General features: G+C 42.4%; 2 protein-coding genes and 1 pseudogene across 7 annotated transcripts in view; 2 read left to right on the top strand and 1 right to left on the bottom strand.

Moving 5' to 3' along the window:
* Positions 1 to 18,975, top strand: part of ZNF81 (zinc finger protein 81) — a 141,779-nt gene that overhangs the window by 25,883 nt on the left and 96,921 nt on the right. The window lies entirely within an intron of this gene.
* Positions 5,858 to 6,220, bottom strand: LOC123465412 (multifunctional methyltransferase subunit TRM112-like protein; the record flags this gene model as incomplete). The annotated part of the gene is made up of 1 exon (XM_045164458.1): positions 5,858 to 6,220. A coding segment is annotated over one exon (363 nt), but the record flags the coding sequence as incomplete, so codon positions are not given.
* LOC123331960 lies at positions 7,407 to 13,232 on the top strand (annotated as a pseudogene).

The raw sequence follows: 18,975 nt of genomic DNA, 5'->3' as shown, positions 1-18,975 counted from the left end.
AATGAGGTGGATGAAACTGGAACCTATTATACAGAGTGAAGTAAGTCAAAAAGAAAAACATCAATACAGTATGCTGCTGCTGCTGCTAAGTCACTTCAGTCATGTCCTACTCTGTGCGACCCCATAGATGGCAGCCCACCAGGCTCTGCCATCCCTGGGATTCTCCAGGCAAGAACACTGGAGTGGGTTGCCATTTCCTTCTCCAATGCATGAAAGTGAAAAGTGAAAGGGAAGTCACTCAGTCGTGTCCGACTCTTAGCGACCCCATGGACCACAGCCCACTAGGCTCCTCCGTCCATGGGATTTTCCAGGCAAGAGTACTGGAGTGAGGTGCCATTGCCTTCTCCGTCAATACAGTATACTAATGCATATATATGGAATTTAGAAAGATGGTAACGATGACCCTATATGCGAGACAGCAAAAGAGACACAGATGTAAAGAACAGTCTTTTGGACTCTGTGGGAGAAGGTGAGGGTGGGATGATTTGAGAGGGTAGCGTTGAAACGTGTATATTATTGGATGTGAAGTGGATCACCAGTCCAGGTTCGATGCATGAGACAGGGTGCTCAGGGCTGGTGCACTGGGATGACCCTGGGGGATGGGATGGGGAGGGAGGTGGGAGGGGGATTCTGGATGGGGAACACATGTGCGCCCGTGGGTGATTCATGTCGATGTTTGGCAAAAACCACTACAATATTGTAAAGTAATTAGCCTCCAATTAAAATAAATAAATTTAAAAAAGAAAAAGAAAAACAAGAGAGACCATTTACCTTTCTCAGATTGAAAATAGTTGAAAACCCAGAAAGTTTACCTTTCTAAGGCATCTTTGCACCTCCTGATACCTCTCTTCCAACAGCTACAAGGATCAGAAACATCATGTTCTCTTCTGACAGCACAAATATGTCTACTGTTTGAAGGGACATCCACTACGATAGCTTATGGTACAATACTGTCTGTCCACTCCTATCTTTGTTAACTAGGGTTTTTGTTTATGGATATTGCAGGTGTCAACTAGGTGTAAGAAGGAAAGCCATATAATAAAGTTTACACCAGGGGGGAAGGGAATAAAAAAATAAAAGTTAGTGCAAGGAACCTACTCTATAGCACAGGGAGCTCAGCTCGGTGCTCTGTGATGACCTAGATGGATGGGATTGGGGAAGGGGTGTGGAAGCGAGGTCCAAAAGGAAGGGGATATATGTATACATATAGCTGATTCAGTTTGTTGTACAGAGGAAACTAATACAACATTGTAAAGCAACTGTACTGCAATTTTTTTAAAAAGTGCGATATACATGTTGGAGGAAAAAAACCTTTAAATATGTCTTACCAATAGTTATAGCACATTCTTGATTAGCAATTGTGAAGAAGTTCTCTGTTACTCATATGTTATTTTTATAAATTGTTATGTTATCTTTGTTGCTTGCTCTTTCAAATGATTACTTATTTAAGTACTACTTTGTAGTTCCTAAGGAAATGGCAACCCACTCCAGTATTCTTGCCTGGAAAATTCCATGGAGAGAGGAGCATGGCAGGCTACAGTCCATAGGGTCACAAAGAGTGGGACATGACTGAAAACTAAAAAAAAAAAAAAAACACAAAACTTATGAAGTCTTACCCAACCCAAGCCCAAGGAGTAGCTCTCTGGAGGCCTGATAATTAATTTTTAATTGAGTTTTTTCTTATAAAGTCCAGTGAATTTCTCCTGAGTTCTTGTCTTTCAATAATTAGCATCACACACACATAATATAGCGATGCAGTAATGGTTCCATCTCCCCAGATAATATTTCCCAGATGCAAAACACAAAGACACCCATAGTCATTTCTAGTATACTATTATGAAACACTCTTCGAAGGGTACAGATGGAACTTCCAGTGTTTAATGTATTTGGCTTTAATTATTTTGGGACTTCCCTTGTGGCTCAGCTGGTAAAGAATCCACCTGCAATGCAGGAGACCTGGGTTCGATTCCTGGGTTGGGAAGATCCCTTGGAGAAGGGAAAGGCTACCCACTCCAGTATTCTGGCCTAGAGAATTTCATGGAGTGCATAGTCCATGGGATTGCAAAGAGTTGGACATGACTGAGTGACTTTCACTTAATTATTTAAGTCTTGAGGAACAACCCAGCCTCTGAGCCATTGCTTGCATTAGTCCAAATCAGTAACAGGCATGCAAATCTCCATGAATAATAGGCATCTTCTTTTGTTTATCCGTACCAGGACTGGAGAGAATGTGCATCCTAAAATTAATCCAGTGTCATAAGACCTATCCTCTGCAGTTGCTAGCTATAAATGCTAGATTTCTGTTTGTCTATTAATTAGATGATTTCATACTATTCTTCTATCCCTACTGGTAAAGCCATAGTCTAACACTAATTCACTGAGTGTTTGTTCCTTTGAATATGAACAGTGCTGTAATTCTGAACTAGTGATGCTATTCTGGAGTTATTTGATAACTAACTGCTTCTAGACTGTCCAGTTGAGTGGCTCTGAGACCTATATGGTGATTTTTGCTCTATTATTACATCATTCCAAACAGTCCAATTCCCATATGTTCTCAATTTTTATTTGATTTGAGTTTCCACGGCTTTTAAACATTTTGTATGACATGATTCCATCCGGTTGTATTCCATGCAGTTGTATTATGTACTTTTTTAATTATTCCAAAACACTAAGTTTATTATTCAAAGTCTCACTATCAAAAGAGTTAGCTATACCTGTGCCTGCTCCTGTTTCTTACAGGACTGTATTCTAATAAGCCTCCTTTTGCTCTTGTACAGCCCCAAACAGGTCCCTTATACAGACTTCATACTGAGAGAGCTCAAGAGATATATGTCTGGTTTTGAAGACTGGTATTAGCCTCAGATATATTAAGAGAAACTATCCACCAATAATCCTAGGGGGCTATTAAAATAGGCTCAGGGCATTGAAATATTCCATATGTAGTAGGGAGATCTCTTTTATATATATAGAGAGGGGTCTGTTGATAGGTTTCTCACCAGTTTGGATGAGGTAAGTGGCCCTAGGAGTAAAGAATCTGCCTGCCAAGGCAGCAGCACAAGAGACGTGGGTTCCATCCCTGAGTCAGGAAGATCCCCTGGAGGAGGGCATGGCAACCCACTCCAGTATTCTTGCCTGGAGAATCCCATGGACAGAGGAGCCTGGTGGGCTACAGTCCATAGCGTAGCATAGAGTCAGACACAACGAAGACACTTAGCACACACAAGCAATTTACTGTGACTGTCTTTACAGCTATCAGTAGTTTTATTGAACAAAACTCCTGCAGTAGTAAAAGTGAGAGAGCAACAGTTCTCTTGATTGTAGTATAGTTAAGAGAATTCTTCTATAAAGATCCTTCCAGTGAAAGTAGTTAGCAAAACATTTTTTGTGTCAAATTTAGGGCTGGAGTATCTTGATTCATATTAGTTACTTTGCTTGGGTATTATCAAAAATTACTCATGAAGATGGTTCCACCTTTACTCTGCCAATAATTGGGTTGTTTCAGATTTTAAGTCCAGATCATGTCTGTTCTAGGAATACAGTATGGAATTGATCGGAAATATGTAATTGTGGAGACCATTATTTGGAGCATAGGAAAAAAAAACAGTGTAATATATGTTTTCTAGTAAAATCTGATTCTTAGGTAATTGAAATAATCCTCCTATGACAACGCCAGCAAGGCAGTCTATGAGAATAGTAATGTTTGCTTGTAGGGGATGAAAAAAAATAATTTTCTTTCCACTCCTCTAAGTTCTTGGCTGAGAGCCCTTTAACAAAAGACAAATTAATATGAGAAAACAAGTTTATTAACTTATATACCTCAAGTATATATGGGTGATACCCAGGGAACAATGAGTAGTAACTCAAAGCTGCGGCTTAGAACGCTTGCTCATATAGCATCTTTAACAAAGAATAGTAAATTTATGGGGAAATGACAGGACAAAAGAAAGCAGTTTTAATCTTCCAAGGGCAGCATACTGTGGGAAGGTAAATATATGGGAGGAGACTAATGGTAGATAAAGGCTAGTTAATAAAGTTTGTTACGTAGGTGCCATCTCCAGGCTGAAAGGATCTAAAGTTGCCTCCCATGATTAACTTTTGTCCTCCTGATAGAGAAGAGAAGAGAGACATTGTTGAAAATTTATATCTTTAAAAAATGTTTATTGTAGTATAGTTGATTTACAGTGTTGTGTTAGTTTCTACTGTACAGCAAAGTGAATCTGTTATACATATACATATACCCATTCTTTTGAAAATTCTTTTTCCGTATATGTCATTACAGAATGTTGAGTAGAGTTCCCTGTGCTATTCAGTAGACTCTTATTAGTTATCTATTTTCTAAATAAATAGTAGTGTATATATGTGAATCCCAGTCTCCCATGAAAATTTTTATCTTGCTTTTAGGCAAATGGGAGGGCAGGGAGCTTTTCTTGTACCTGCTTCTTCTCAACTCCATTCAGCTCAAAATAATCCTTATGCCAAAGTGGCGTATTCTGCTACCCTTCAACGTCTTTTCAGTTGAGCTCAACACCAGTATCAGTCACTCTAGAAAACTTAAATTTCAAGTCCTTTGTGGGAGCAACAGTCCAGTCCTCCTGAGGTGCTAGCTTCACAGGAAAAGCATGGATCCAATTTTTTTTAACTTGGATAGCCTTCATGGGGAATGAGCACTTGAAAAGGTTTCTCCCAGTGTGCGGACAGCCTGTCTTTTCCTGGGACACTTTTATGTAGATGAGATCTCCTTTTTGATAGATGTGGCAGACTTTTTACAGGGGGTCCTTCCAGGTTCTTATGACTTTATGTCTCAGAGTTTCTGAGGAAGAGAGAAACCCTGTTAAGACCTGAGTGTGATTTTGGGAAGATTCAATTAAATTAGGCACAGGACATGGTCTCAGACCAAAATTCATAGGCCTGCTATTTATAAGTTCAAAGAGAGTGATTTCATGCTTGCTGGCAAGGGTGCTCTAATTTCTAACAAGCTAGTGGTAAAGCTGTAGGCCTTTTTACCCTAATTGGTTGCTGAATCTTGGCAAGTAAGTTTCTTCAGAGCTTGATTCATTTGTTGTATTAATACATGTCCACAGGATTAAGAATGATAGGGTGTATGATAGCTTATAGAAATCTGCAAACATTTTATAATTCCTGAACACCAGTGGAAATAAAGTGACTTTCTGTCTGATTCAATATGCCTGGTATCCCCAAGGTGTAAATTATATTTATTAAGAGAACCTTTACCATTGCCTGAGCATTGTCTTTTTGAAGAAAGGAAAACTTCAGGCCATTCTGACATCATACACACCATAAATAGACAAAACCTCTTACCTTCTGCCAGCATCACTTCTATGAAATCCAACTACTAGCAGTTCCTGTTGGCTAAGTTGCTTGGGGAAAACTTTTGGTGCTTACCATGGGAGTAGCCTATACAGAATTCTGCTGACAGATAGCACATCTCTTTAATATGTTTTGAGTGAGTTCATCTTTTTGATAGTTGTAGTGAGAGTCTCATGCCTTTAAAATTGCTCTTAACTGAGTTTGTTGATGACACAATGATACCAGCCAAGTATACAGACCATGGAATAGGAATTATATTGTTAGGTACTTTCCATAGTACAGTCAAACTTCTTTTTAGCCTTTTTCTTAACCCATTTGTTCATTTCCTTTTAGGAGGCATATTATTATTATTATTATTTTGGTTTTGAACCTTAAATGAGAAAAATATATAATATCGAGCTCAAAAACACTGTGTGTGGTGTGTCACTGGGTCAAGGGTTAGGGATACACAGGATAGGACTAGCAAACAAGATATGTGTAAACAAAGATACACACAATCATAGAGTGAAAAACTGGTGCCTGGCACAGTTTAAGTCTCAGTTTCCTCATCGCTCAGCAGCATATTGGGGATCCCATGGCTGATGGGGAATAGACGTCCTGACTTTGGGCATTGCAGGGTGCCCAACACCTCCACCTCCAGCAGCACGTGGTGCATCTTTCTCAGAAATTCCTCGTTATGCTCATATCCCTGAGTCGGTTCTTTAGGCACCTCGGTCAGATGCAGGGTGTCCACAACCTCCAGAAGCACCGCCCACTCCACTTTGGGTATCATACGCACTATGAAGTCAGGGTTGAACTCCACAGGATTGATACAGACCTCGGTGGCCTGGAGACGTAGGGGGAAGCCACGGGGCCCCACCCCCTGCACGTACAAGCTCAGTAGGTTCAGAAGACATATTATTTAAAACAAAATGAAAGTTTCTTGTTGTATTAGAAGTGGGGCTTCTAAGTTGAATTGGCTTTGTTTTAACAGTGACTTTTGCACCTCTGTCAGCAAAATCATTGCCTTTAGAAATTTGGTCATTCTGCCCTATGTGGGCTCTACAATGGATTACTAATGTCTGAACAGGTAGCTGCAAAGGTGCTAATTACTTGGATATTGATTTTCCATGAGATATTTTAGTTCCCACTGAAGTCAAGAATCCCCCCCCTTTTTTTTTTTCAAATTTGTCTCATTACACAACAGACACCAAACACATATTTACTATCAGTATGTAGGCTCTCTTTGGGTCTTGAACCAAGATTTGCAGCCCTAGAGCTGTTATTAACCTGGCTGTTCAATTCAGTCACTCAGTCGTGTCCGACTCTTTGCAACCCCATGAAACGCAGCACACCAGGCCTCCCTGTCCATCACCAACTCCCGGAGTCCACCCAAACCCATGTCCATTGTGCTGGTGATGCCATCCAGCCATCTCATCCTCTGTCGTCCCCTTCTCCTGCCCTCAATCTTTCCCAGCATCAGGGTCTTTTCAAATGAGTCAGCTCTCCACATCAGGTGGCCAAAGTATTGGAGTTTCAGCTTCAGCATCAGTCCCTCCAGTGAACACCCAGGACTGATCTCCTTTAGGATGGACTGGTTGGATCTCCTTGCAGTCCAAGGGACTCTCAAGAGTCTTCTCCAACACCACAGTTCAAAAACATCAATTCTTCTGTGCTCAGCTTTCTTTATAGTCCAACTCTCACATCCATACATGACTACTGGAAAAACCATAGCCTTGACTAGACGGACCTTTGTTGGCAAAATAATGTCTCTGCTTTTTAATATGCTGTCTAGGTTGGTCATAACTTTGCTTCCAAGGTGTAAGCGTCTTTTAATTTCATGGCTGCAATCACCATCCACATTGATTTTGGAGCCCAGAAAAATAAAGTCAGCCACTGTTTCCACTGTTTCCCCATCTATTTGCCATAAAGTAATGGGACTGGATGCCATGATCTTAGTATTCTGAATGTTGAGCTTTAAGCCAACTTCTTCACTCTCCTCTTTGACTTTTATCAAGAGGCTCTTCTTCACTTTCTGCCATAAGGGTGGTATCATCTGCATATCTGAGGTTATTGATATTTCTCCTGGCAATCTTGATTCCAGTTTCTGCTTCCTCCAGCCCAGCGTTTCTCATGATGTACTCTGCATATAAGTTAAATAAGCAGGGTAAACCTGGCTGTTGCTACTGCTGCTGCTAAGTCACTTCCAAAACTTAACTACTAAGTCTACTATTGACCGGAAGCCTTACAGTTAACACAAACAGTTGATTAACACCTATTTTGTATGTTATATGCATTAACTGGGTGGTAGCAGTAAAGAAGCCGCCTGCCAGTGTAGTAGATGGGCCATGTAGGTGGGTTTGATCCTTGGATGGGGAAGATCCCCTGGAGAAGGAAATAGCAACCCACTCCAGTATTCTTGCCTGGAAAATTCCATGGACAGAGGAGCCTCCCTGGAACTACAAAGTCAGACACCACTGAGCACACACTCACAGCCATGCATTATATCCTGTATTCTTCAAGTAAGCTGGAGAAAAAAATGTTACTAAGAAAATTGATAAGGAGACGCACCTAGGATGGAAGCGGGGGAGATGGTGAAGGCTGCAGCCTGCCCCTCTGGGCTCAGTCCTCAGTCCCCTGTCCCTCTATCCTTCCCTGTGCCAGCCCATGTCCTGGAGGAGGCCCAGATGGTGGACCTCCACACCACCATATTCAGCGCAATCCGTGGTAGATGCTTCAGAGGCTGCTTAGTGGCTGGACAGGGAGGAGCTGGACAAGCTGATGGGCGAGTTGGCCAGTGGGGGAAAGGGGTGGGGGGTTAAGGTGGGGACGCCGCTTGTCATCACCTCCCATTACAGCCACCTAGATGTGGTTGTGGAGAAGGCAATGGCAACCCACTCCAGTCCTCTTGCCAGGAAAATGCCATGAATGGAGAAGCCTGGTAGGCTGAAGTCCATGAGGCTGCACAGAGTCGGACACGACTGAAGCGACTTAGCAGCAGCATATGTGGTTGAGTAAGGTGGACCGTGCAGTGCCAGCTTGGAGGTGTGTGGCTTGGTACACTTCAATGACAAGACCATCAAGGATGCGCAGCCACCCTAGGCCACCTAGGCCACTGACCCCTTGGACCTGGTGCAGGGCCTGCTGTACTGTGGAGCCTTGGCGAGCTACACCATGCGCACGTGCATGAAGCACCTGTGTGCTGACTGCTTCAGGGGGCACATGGAGGTGGTGTGCTACTCGGCAGACGAACACCAGGTGGACCTGGAGGTGACCAACCGACATGGGCACACGTGCCTCATGATCTCCTGTTACGCAGGCCACTGCCAGATCACCCGCTACCTATTACTGCAGGGCGCCCAGGTGCACCTGTGCAGCATCAAGGACAATGTGGCCCTGTGTGACTGCACCAAGGCCTGCAGCCTAGGTATCCTGCAGCTGCTGTTCGGGTGCCAGGCTCACAGAGAATGGGATGGCTATGGCATGACACCACCTCTGGCTGCCCATGTGACGGACCACACCAGCATCATGGAGGACCTCAGCCAGGAGCAGCCTGCTGGGGAGGAGACGTGGCCAGGGATAGCCCAAGAAGGCCCCTCCACCAGCCAGGCATGTGTGTAGCCCCAGGGTGCCTGCTGCTGCAGCTCTTCCCAGGAGGAACACCTGAGCACCAGCTGGGAAGCTGCCTGACAGCCTTGGAGCTGCTGGGAGCCACCTACATGGCTAAGAAATGGGATCTGCTCAGGGTCCTGAAACTTGGTAGGGGCTATGGAGCTGCGTCACCAGGTGACACATATCTGCCTAAACCCGAGTCCTCGCCTCTGACTATTCCAGGGAGGTGAACACCACCGAGGAATTGGAGGCACTCATCACACAGGGGGATGAGAAGCATATGCAGGCACTGTTGACCTGAGAGCGGTCCTGGTCCCTCCCACCTGGACACTTCCCACTATATGCGCTACCAGGATGTGGTGTAGGCAAACTTGGACAGCGTCTAGTGCTGCATCCACTAGTGGAAGTACACCTTGGACATGCAGGAGAACAACCTGGAGCTTCAGACCGCCAGAAGTTTCCTGTCCTTTGATGAATTCTCCTAATTTCTCAAGAACTGCTTGGCCAAGGGGCAGCCTGAGTATGCCAAATGGCTTTGCAGATCTAATGTGGGTGCTGTGCAAAGGTCTGGAAAGTTGAGCGGGCCCAAGGAGCCCAGGGACTCAGCCCAGTTCACCACGGCCCTGGCCATCATCCTCCACCTGTTCTACCTGCTGGAGAAAGTGGAGTGCAGGCCAGATCAGGAGGACATGAAGCACCAGAGCTACTGCTCAAGTGTGCCCGTCATAGCAAGAATGTCTTCACTCCTGCACATGGTGGTGGACACCGACCACAAACGTGGTTCACTTCTAAGTGGGCACATTCCCCTCTATCCAGGTGGTCAAGGTGCCCTTGACTGCAGGGCCGACCTAGACAGCCGCAATTTTGACAACAACACCCCCAGTGCACATCGCAAAGCAGAACAACTGCCTGGGATCATGAATGCCCTGATAGAGGCAGGGACCCACATGGACACCACCACCACCTTTAAGAAGACAGCCTACAAGCTGCTACATGAGAAGCTGCTGGCCAAGAGCACCACTCAGCCCTTCAACTTTGTGACCCTGTAGTGCATTTCAGCCTGCACTCTGGACAAGAACAAGATCCCTTGCAAGGGCTTCATTCCCTAAGAGCTAGAGGCTTTCATCTAGGTGTACTGAAAGGGGTTGGAGAGGAGAACTCAGCAGGGGCAGGGCCCATACCTGTCCCCACCCCGTCTCTGGAGACCACTTCTGGTGGCTGGAAACCAGGGAAGAGCTCACGGGTCTCCATGGCCCCCTCCCCTTATCAGGGAGAGGGGACAAGAATCAATGAGCTGTTGGTTGTAGAAGCTTCCAGACCATGTGCTCAGAGAACTGACTCTTGCTAGGGGTTAGCACACTCATGCTCCATAAGGAGAAGATGCTCAACCTCCCACATGTCCCATCTGCCTGAGTTTCAGAGAATCTTGGCTCTGCCCTGTGGCAGAGGGATTGAAGCCATTGCCTTCCTTCCCTACTAGAAATACAAGAAGCTGAGAGTTGGGTTTGACCTCTACCTTTTATGTATCAAACCAGATAGACCCAGCCACCCAGGGCAGTGTTAGAACTGGAGGCCCTGAGGGGGCAAAGTGGGAGAATCAACATTTCCGGCACATTTGCACCTGCTCCTTCTGCCCTGCTGTGGGTTGGACTCTTCCCCCGAGCCACCAGCCCCTTGGGTAGCTTTTGTGGCTTGGTGTTCTGTTTATTTACCTGGGGGAGGGGAGTTGGTGCTTACCAGGTGGTTCAGTGGTAAAGAACCCACCTGCAGTGTAAGAGACACAGGAGATGTGGGTTCCATCCCTGTGTCGGGAAGATCCCCTGGAGAAGGGAATGGCCACTCACTCCAATATTCTTGCCTGGAGAAGCAACCCCACGGACAGAGGAACCTGGTGGGCTACAGTCCATAGGGTCGTAAAGAGTCTAAGAGAACTGAGCACCAACATCGGCAGCTTACATGTGTGGTGCAAAAGGTTTTACTTGTCTACATTTTTTAAAATTTATTTATTTATTCTAATTGGGGACTAATTACTTTACAATATTGTGGTGGTTTTGCCACACGTTGACTTGAATTAGCTGCGGGTATTCATGTGTTCCCCCATTCCAAACCCTCCTCCCAACCTCCCTCTCCCACTTTTTAAAAAAGATTTTGGTGTCAGGCTCCCTAAGTTCATTTCATGCAGCAAGGTTTTATCTTGCCTGAGATGGCCTCGGCCAGCAAGGGTGAGCTATATTTTGTGAGGAGTTTAGGAGGTAACAGTCCCCCAAACGAGGGTGACCATACATTTCTGAACACTTGACTCATTAGCCTTTTACTTGGGCCGCCCTACTTCCCATTCTCACTAGAAAGAGAAGTCATTTTCCAAACAAGGAGCAAGTGGCTTGCCAGCTGCTTCCCACCCAACAAGAGCTAGTAATAGGTTGGTTGGTTTGGGGGTTGATTTTCACAGTTTCTGAGTTCAAACTGCAGGTAACCTCTGCCTCACAAATCACGCAGAAGGACACAGGTTTGTGGCGAACAACCCAAGTGTCTGTAGCCATCATTTAGATGCTTGGAAACCATGATCCACATGACCCTAAGACAATTCCAGGTATTGACATACTAACCCACTGAGTCATCTAGATAAGATGATGGATGTGCGAAATAGGTTGTCGAATAAAGTAGTACAAAATCTTGGTCTCCCATCACTGGGGGTGGGGAGGGCGATCAAGTGCTCTTGCTGGAGAAGCCACCCCTGCAAGATTGTCTTGTGTGGAGGCGAGGTGGGGGAGGTATGCTCCATGTGCCATGGCTGCCAGCAGGAGAGTGTTTTTGGCATCTTGGGAAAGCAGTCAAGAGTAGAAGGGGACTGGAACTGCCACCCCCACAGCTCAGGAAAGAGGCCATTCCCACCCTGTGCCTCTCTTCCAGCCCTGTCTTGGGGAAGCTATACAGAAGCCTCCAGAAGCCATGGTAGGTCCATGGATATTCTGTCCCTCTAAGGGGGACTAGGTCTTGTTTGGATTTGCAGTGTTAGTTAGGACGTTCTTTATTTTCCAGACTAGGTTCTTACCTTCTGTCAAGGCAGGAAATGCCATCACTGTCCCCGGCAGTGTAGTAGCCTGGAATAAAGAAACTAGGCAGTATCCAAAAAAAATCCATAAGGAAGAGAAAAAACATTCACAGTACTGTCCTGTATTTATTGATCCTGTAAGTTTATGTCATCTCTTTACAAGAGGAGTTACTTGTCAGTAGCTACATCAGTATTGTTTTATGTGATACAAACACTATAAATGTTTTACATTTTATTAACACTAGATACGACAAATGAAAAGATAATGTAAAAAAAATTCATATTTACACTTATGATTCATGCCCTGATAATGAAGAAACAGCAATATGATTGCTTTATGGTAGCTCAGCCTATATGCTAATGAGTGAATTGTTTTAAAATTTTTGTGGCATACAGTATAATAGTCATATTCATAATCAGTATCAGAAGCATTTTTACTTTAAGAAACAGGTCTGATGACTGGCTTATATGTAGTTTTCCCATTTACAAGACAGAGTGAGGTATCCCTTACAATAATGTAATTCTTTCAGAGCAAAATTGTAAAACAATAAGAAAACTAACACACTAATAATTTCATATTGAATATCACTCATCTTCTGCCTATGTAAGGATAGGCTGTCCATTGCAATACATCTTGCACACAGTATTCTATACGATGCATACCTAGAAGATGAGAATGGCTAAAAAACATCCCATACAGTTCTTGTCATACAGTTATTAGATTTTCACATGAAGACATGCAAAACACATACACAACAGATATGTTTGATAACCATAAGGCATGATGATTCTTTGCTAAAGTGGATGTGGATCATCATGAAGGTTTTCATGCTTGTCTTCGTGTTGAGTAGATTGGGGAGGAAGAGGAAAAGGAGGAGTTCGTCTTGCTGTCTCCGGGGAAGCAGAGGTGAAGGAAATAGAAGGGAAGGCAGGAGAGGCAGTTACACATTGTGTAATTTTATGGAAACACATCATGATCTCTGAGTTTTTTGCTTTTTCTTTCTTCCAAAAATGCTTCTATACTGTACCAACCCTTCTTCCACCATTTGCTTTAGTTTCAGTGCCTGTATCATAGAAGATTCCATATTATAAAAGAAGTCAAAAGCAGTCTTGAGCAGTCTGCCAGATTGTCTAATGTCAGTTTGTTTTCTTTCTTTTTTTTATTCTTTTTAATTCATTTGTTTCAATTGGAGGCTAATTACTTTACAATATTGTATTGGTTTTGCCACACATTGACATGAGTCCGCCACGGGTGTACATGTTTTCCCCATCCTGAACCTCCCTCCCCATCCCATCCCTCTGGGTCATCCCAGTGCACCAGCCCCGAGCATCCTATATCATGCATCAAACCTGGACTGGCGATTCATTTCACATATGATAATCTACATGTTTCAATGCCATTCTCCCAAATTATCCCACCCTCGCCCTCTCCCACAGAGTCCAAAAGACTGTTCTATACATCTGTGTCTCTTTTGCTGTCTCGCATACAGGGTTATCGTTACCATCTTTCTAAATTCCATATATATGCATTAGTATACTGTATTGGTGTTTTTCTTTCTGGCTTACTTCACTCTGTATAATAGGCTCCAGTTTCATCCACCTCATTAGAACGGACTCAAATGTATTCTTTTTAATGGCTGAGTAATATTCCATTGTGTATATGTACCATTGCTTTCTTATCCATTCATCTGCTGATGGGCATCTAGGTTGCTTCCATGTCCTGGCTATTATAAACAGTGCTGCGATGAACATTGGGGTACACGTGTCTCTTTCCCTTCTGGTTTCCTCAGTGTGTATGCCCAGCAGTGGGATTGCTGGATCATAAGGCAGTTCTAGTTCCAGTTTTTTAAGGAATCTCCACACTGTTCTCCATAGTGGCTGTACTAGTTTGCATTCCCACCAACAGTGTAAGAGGGTTCCCTTTTCTCCACACCCTCTCCAGCATTTATTGCTTGTAGACTTTTGGATCGCAGCCCATTCTGACTGGCGTGAAATGGTACCTCATTGTGGTTTTGATTTGCATTTCTCTGATAATGAGTGATATTGAGCATCTTTTCATGTGTTTGTTAGCCATCTATATGTCTTCTTTGGAGAAATGTCTATTTAGTTCTTTGGTTCATTTTCTGACTGGGTTGTTTATTTTTCTGGAATTGAGCTGCAGGAGTTGATTGTATATTTTTGAGATTAGTTGTTTGTCTGTTGCTTCATTTGCTATTATTTTCTCCCATTCTGAAGGCTACCTTTTCACCTTGCTTATAGTTTCCTTTGTTGTGCAGAAGCTTTTAAGTTTAATTAGGTCCCATTTGTTTATTTTTGCTTTTATTTCCAATATTCTGGGAGGTGGGTCATAGAGGATCCTGCTGTGATTTATGTCGGAGAGTGTTTTGCCTATGTTCTCCTCTAGGAGTTTTATAATTTCTGGTCTTATGTTTAGATCTTTAACCCGTTCTGAGTTTATTTTTGTGTATGGTGTTAGAAAGTGTTCGAGCTTCATTCTTTACAAGTGGTTGACCAGTTTTCCCAGCACCACTTGTTAAAGAGATTGTCTTTTCTCCATTGTATATTCTTGCCTCCTTTGTCAAGGATAAGGTGTCCATGCTGCTGCTGCTACTGCTGCTGCTGCTACTGCTGAGTTGCTTCAGTCGTGTCCGACTCTGTGCGACCCCAGAGTTAGCAGCCCACCAGGCTCCCCCGTCCTTGGGATTCTCCAGGTGAGAACACTGGAGTGGGTTGCCATTTCCTTCTCCAGTCCATGAAAGTGAAAAGTGAAAGTGAAGTCCCTCAGTCGTGTCCGACTCCTAGCGACCCCATGGACTGCAGCCTACCAGGCTCCTCTGTCCATGGGATTTTCCAGGCTAGAGTACTGGAGTGGGTTGCCATTGCCTTCTCTCAAGGTGTCCATAGGTGTGTGGATTTATCTCTGGGCTTTCTATTTTGTTCCATTGATCTATTTTTCTGTCTTTGTGCCAGTACCATAGTGTCTTGATGACTGTGGCTTTGTAGTAGAGCCTGAAGTCAGGCAGGTTGATTCCTCCAGTTCCACTCTTCTTTCTCAAGATTTTTTTGGCTATTCGAGGTTTTTTGTATTTCCATACAAATTGTGAAATTATTTGTTCTAGCTCTGTGAAAAATACCGTTGGTAGCTTGATAGGGATTGCATTGAATCTATAGATTGCCTTGGGTAGTATACTCATTGTCACTATATTGATTCTTCCAATCCATGAACATGGTATATTTCTCCATCTATTCGTGTCCTCTTTGATTTCTTTCACCAGTGTTTTATAGTTTTCTATATATACGTCTTTTCTTTCTTTAGGTAGATATATTCCTAAGTATTTTATTCTTTCCGTTGCAATGGTGAATGGAATTGTTTCCTTAATTTCTCTTTCTGTTTTCTCATGATTAGTGTATAGGAATGCAAGGGATTTGTATGTGTTGATTTTATATCCTGCAATGTTACTATATTCATTGATTAGCTCTAGCAATTTTCTGGTGGAGTCTTTAAGGTTTTCTGTATAGAGGATCATGTCATCTGCAAACAGTGAGAGTTTTACTTCTTGTTTTCCAATCTGGATTCCTTTTATTTCCTTTTTCTGCTCTGATTGCTGTGGCCAAAACTTCCAAAACTGTGTTGAATAGTAGTAGTGAGAGTGGGCACCCTTGTCTTGTTCCTGACTTAAGGGAAATGCTTTCAGTTTTTCACCATTGAGGATAATGTTTGCTGTGGGTTTGTGATATATAGCTTTTATTATGTTGAGGTATGTTCCTTCTCTGCCTGCTTTCTTGAGGGTTTTTATCATAAATGGGTGTTGAATTTTGTCAAAGGCTTTCTCTGCATCTATTAAGACAATCATATGGTTTTTATTTTTCAATTTGTTAATGTGGTGTATTACATTGATTGATTTGTGGATATTGAAGAATCCTTGCATCCCTGGGATAAAGACCACTTGGTTATGATATATGATCTTTTTAATGTGTTGTTGGATTGTTTGCTAGAATTTTGTTAAGGATTTTTGCATCTATGTTCATCAGTGATATTGGCCTGTAGTTTTCTTTTTTTGTGTGACATCTTTGTCAGGTTTTGGGATTAGGGTGATGGTGGCCTCCTAGAATGAATTTGGAAGTTTACCTTCCTCTGCGATTTTCTGGAAGAGTTTGAGTAGGATAGGTGTTAGCTCTTCTCTACATTTTTGGTAGAATTCAGCTGTGAAGCCGTCTGGTCCTGGGATTTTGTTTGCTGGAAGATTTCTGATTACAGTTTCAATTTCCGTGCTTGTGATGGGTCTGTTAAGATTTTCTATTTCTTCCTGGTTCAGTTTTGGAAAGTTATACTTTTCTAAGAATTTGTCCATTTCTTCCAAGTTGTCCATTTTACTGGCATATAGTTGCTGATAGTAGTCTCTTATGATCCTTTGTATTTCTGTGTTGTCTGTTGTGATCTCTCCATTTTCATTTCTAATTTTCTTGATTTGATTTTTCTCCCTTTGTTTCTTGATGAGTCTGGCTAATGGTTTGTCAATTTTATTTATCCTTTCAAAGAACCAGCTTTTGGCTTTGTTGATGTTTTCTGTGGTCTCTTTTGTTTCTTTTGCATTTATTTCTGCCCTAATTTTTAAGATTTCTTTCCTTCTACTAACCCTGGGGTTCTTCATTTCTTCCTTTTCTAGTTGCTTTAGGTGTAGAGTTAGGTTATTTATTTGACTTTTTTCTTGTTTCTTGAGGTATGCCTGTATTGCTATGAACCTTCCCCTTAGCACTGCTTTTACAGTATCCCACAGGTTTTGGGTTGTTGTATTTTCATTTTCATTCATTTCTATGCATATTTTGATTTCTTTTTTGATTTCTTCTGTGATTTGTTGGTTATTCAGCAGCGTGTTGTTCAGCCTCCATATGTTGGAATTTTTAATAGTTTTTCTCCTGTAATTGAGATCTAATCTTACTGCATTGTGGTCACAAAAGATGCTTGGAATGGTTTCAGATTTTTTAAATTTACCAAGGCTAGATTTATGGCCCAGGATGTGATCTATCATGGAGAAGGTTCTGTGTGCGCTTGAGAAAAAGGTGAAATTCATTGTTTTGGGGTGAAATGTCCTATAGATATCAATTAGGTCTAATTGGTCTATTGTATCATTTAAAATTTGTGTTTCCTTGTTAATTTTCTGTTTAGTTGATCTATCCATAGGTGTGAGTGGGGTATTAAAGTCTCCCACTATTATTGTGTTATTGTTAATTTCCCCTTTCATACTCGTTAGCATTTGTCTTACATACTGCGGTGCTCCCGTGTTGGGTGCATATATATTTATAATTGTTATATCTTCTCCTTGGATTGATCCTTTGATCATTATGTAGTGTCATTCTTTGTCTCTTGTCACAGCCTTTGTTTTAAAGTCTATTTTATCTGATATGAGTATTGCTACTCCTGCTTTCTTTTGGTCTCTATTTGCATGGAAAATCTTTTTCCAGCCCTTCACTTTCAGTCTGTATGTGTCCCTTGTTTTGAGGTGAGTCTCTTGTAGACAACATATATAGGGGTCTTGTTTTATGTATGCATTCAGCCAATCTTTGTCTTTTGGTTGGGGCATTCAACCCATTTACGTTTAAGGTAATTATTGATAAGTATGATCCCGTTGCCATTTACTTTATTGTTTTGGGTTCGAGTTTATACACCCTTTCTGTGTTTCCTGTCTAGAGAAGATCCTTTTCATATGTGTTGGAGAGCTGGTTTTGTGGTGCTGAATTCTCTCAGCTTTTGCTTGTCTGTAAAGCTTTTGATTTCTCCTTCATATTTGAATGAGATCCTTGCTGGGTACAGTAATCTGGGCTGTAGGTTATTTTCTTTCATCACTTTAAGTATGTCCTGCCATTCCCTCCTGGCCTGAAGAGTTTCTATTGAAAGATCAGCTGTTACCCTTATAGGAATCCCCTTGTGTGTTATTTGTTGTTTTTCCCTTGCTGCTTTTAATATTTGTTCTTTGTGTTTGATCTGTGTTAATTTGATTAATATGTGTCTTGGGGTGTTTTGCCTTGGGTTTATCCTGTTTGGGACTCTCTGGGTTTCTTGGACTTGAGGGATTATGTCCTTCCCCATTTTCGGGAAGTTTTCAACTATTATCTCCTCAAGTATTTTCTCATGGTCTTTCTTTTTGTCTTCTTAATGATTCGAATATTGGGGCATTTAATACTGTCCCAGAGGTCTCGGAGATTGTCCTCATATCATTTAATTCGTTTTTCTTTTTTTCCTCTCTGTTTCATTTATTTCTACCATTCTATCTCCTACCTCACTTATCCTATCTTCTTCCTCCATTATTCTACTGTTGGTTCCCTCCAGAGTGTTTTTGATCTCATTTGTTGCATTATTTATTATATATTAGGTCCTTGTTAAACCTTTCTTTCATATTCTCAATCCTTGTCTCCAGGTTATTTATCTGTAACTCCATTTTGTTTTCAAGATTTTGGATCATTTTCATTATCGTTATTTGGAATTCTTTATCAGGTAGATTCCCTATCTCTTCCTCTTTTGTTTGGTTTGGTGGGCATTTATCCTGTTCCTTTACCTGCTGGGTATTTCTCTGCCTTTTCATCTTGTTTATATTGCTGTGTTTGGGGTGGCCTTTCCATATTCTGGCAGTTTGTGAAGTTTTCTTTATTGTGGAGTTTCCTCACTGTGGGTGGGGTTAGATAGGTGGCTTGTCAAGGTTTCTTGGTTTAGGGAAGCTTGTGTTGGTGTTCTGGTGGGTGGAGTTGGATTTGTTCTCTCTGGAGTGCAATGAAGTGTCCAGTAATGAGTTATGAGATGTCAGTGGGTTTGGTGTGACTTTGGGCAGCCTGTATATTGAAGCTAAGGGGTATGTTCCTATGTTGCTGGAAAATTTGCCTGGTATGTCTTGCTCTGGAACTTGTTGGCCCTTGGGTGGTGCTTGGTTTCAGTGTAGGTATGGAGGCATTTGATGAGCTCCTGTTGATTAATGTTCCCTGGAGTCAGGAGTTTTCTGGTGTTCTCAGGA

This window comes from Bubalus bubalis, chromosome X, assembly GCF_019923935.1.
Source record: "Bubalus bubalis isolate 160015118507 breed Murrah chromosome X, NDDB_SH_1, whole genome shotgun sequence".
Taxonomy (NCBI): domain Eukaryota; kingdom Metazoa; phylum Chordata; class Mammalia; order Artiodactyla; family Bovidae; genus Bubalus; species Bubalus bubalis.
This window is presented reverse-complemented; position numbering and strand designations above follow the sequence as displayed.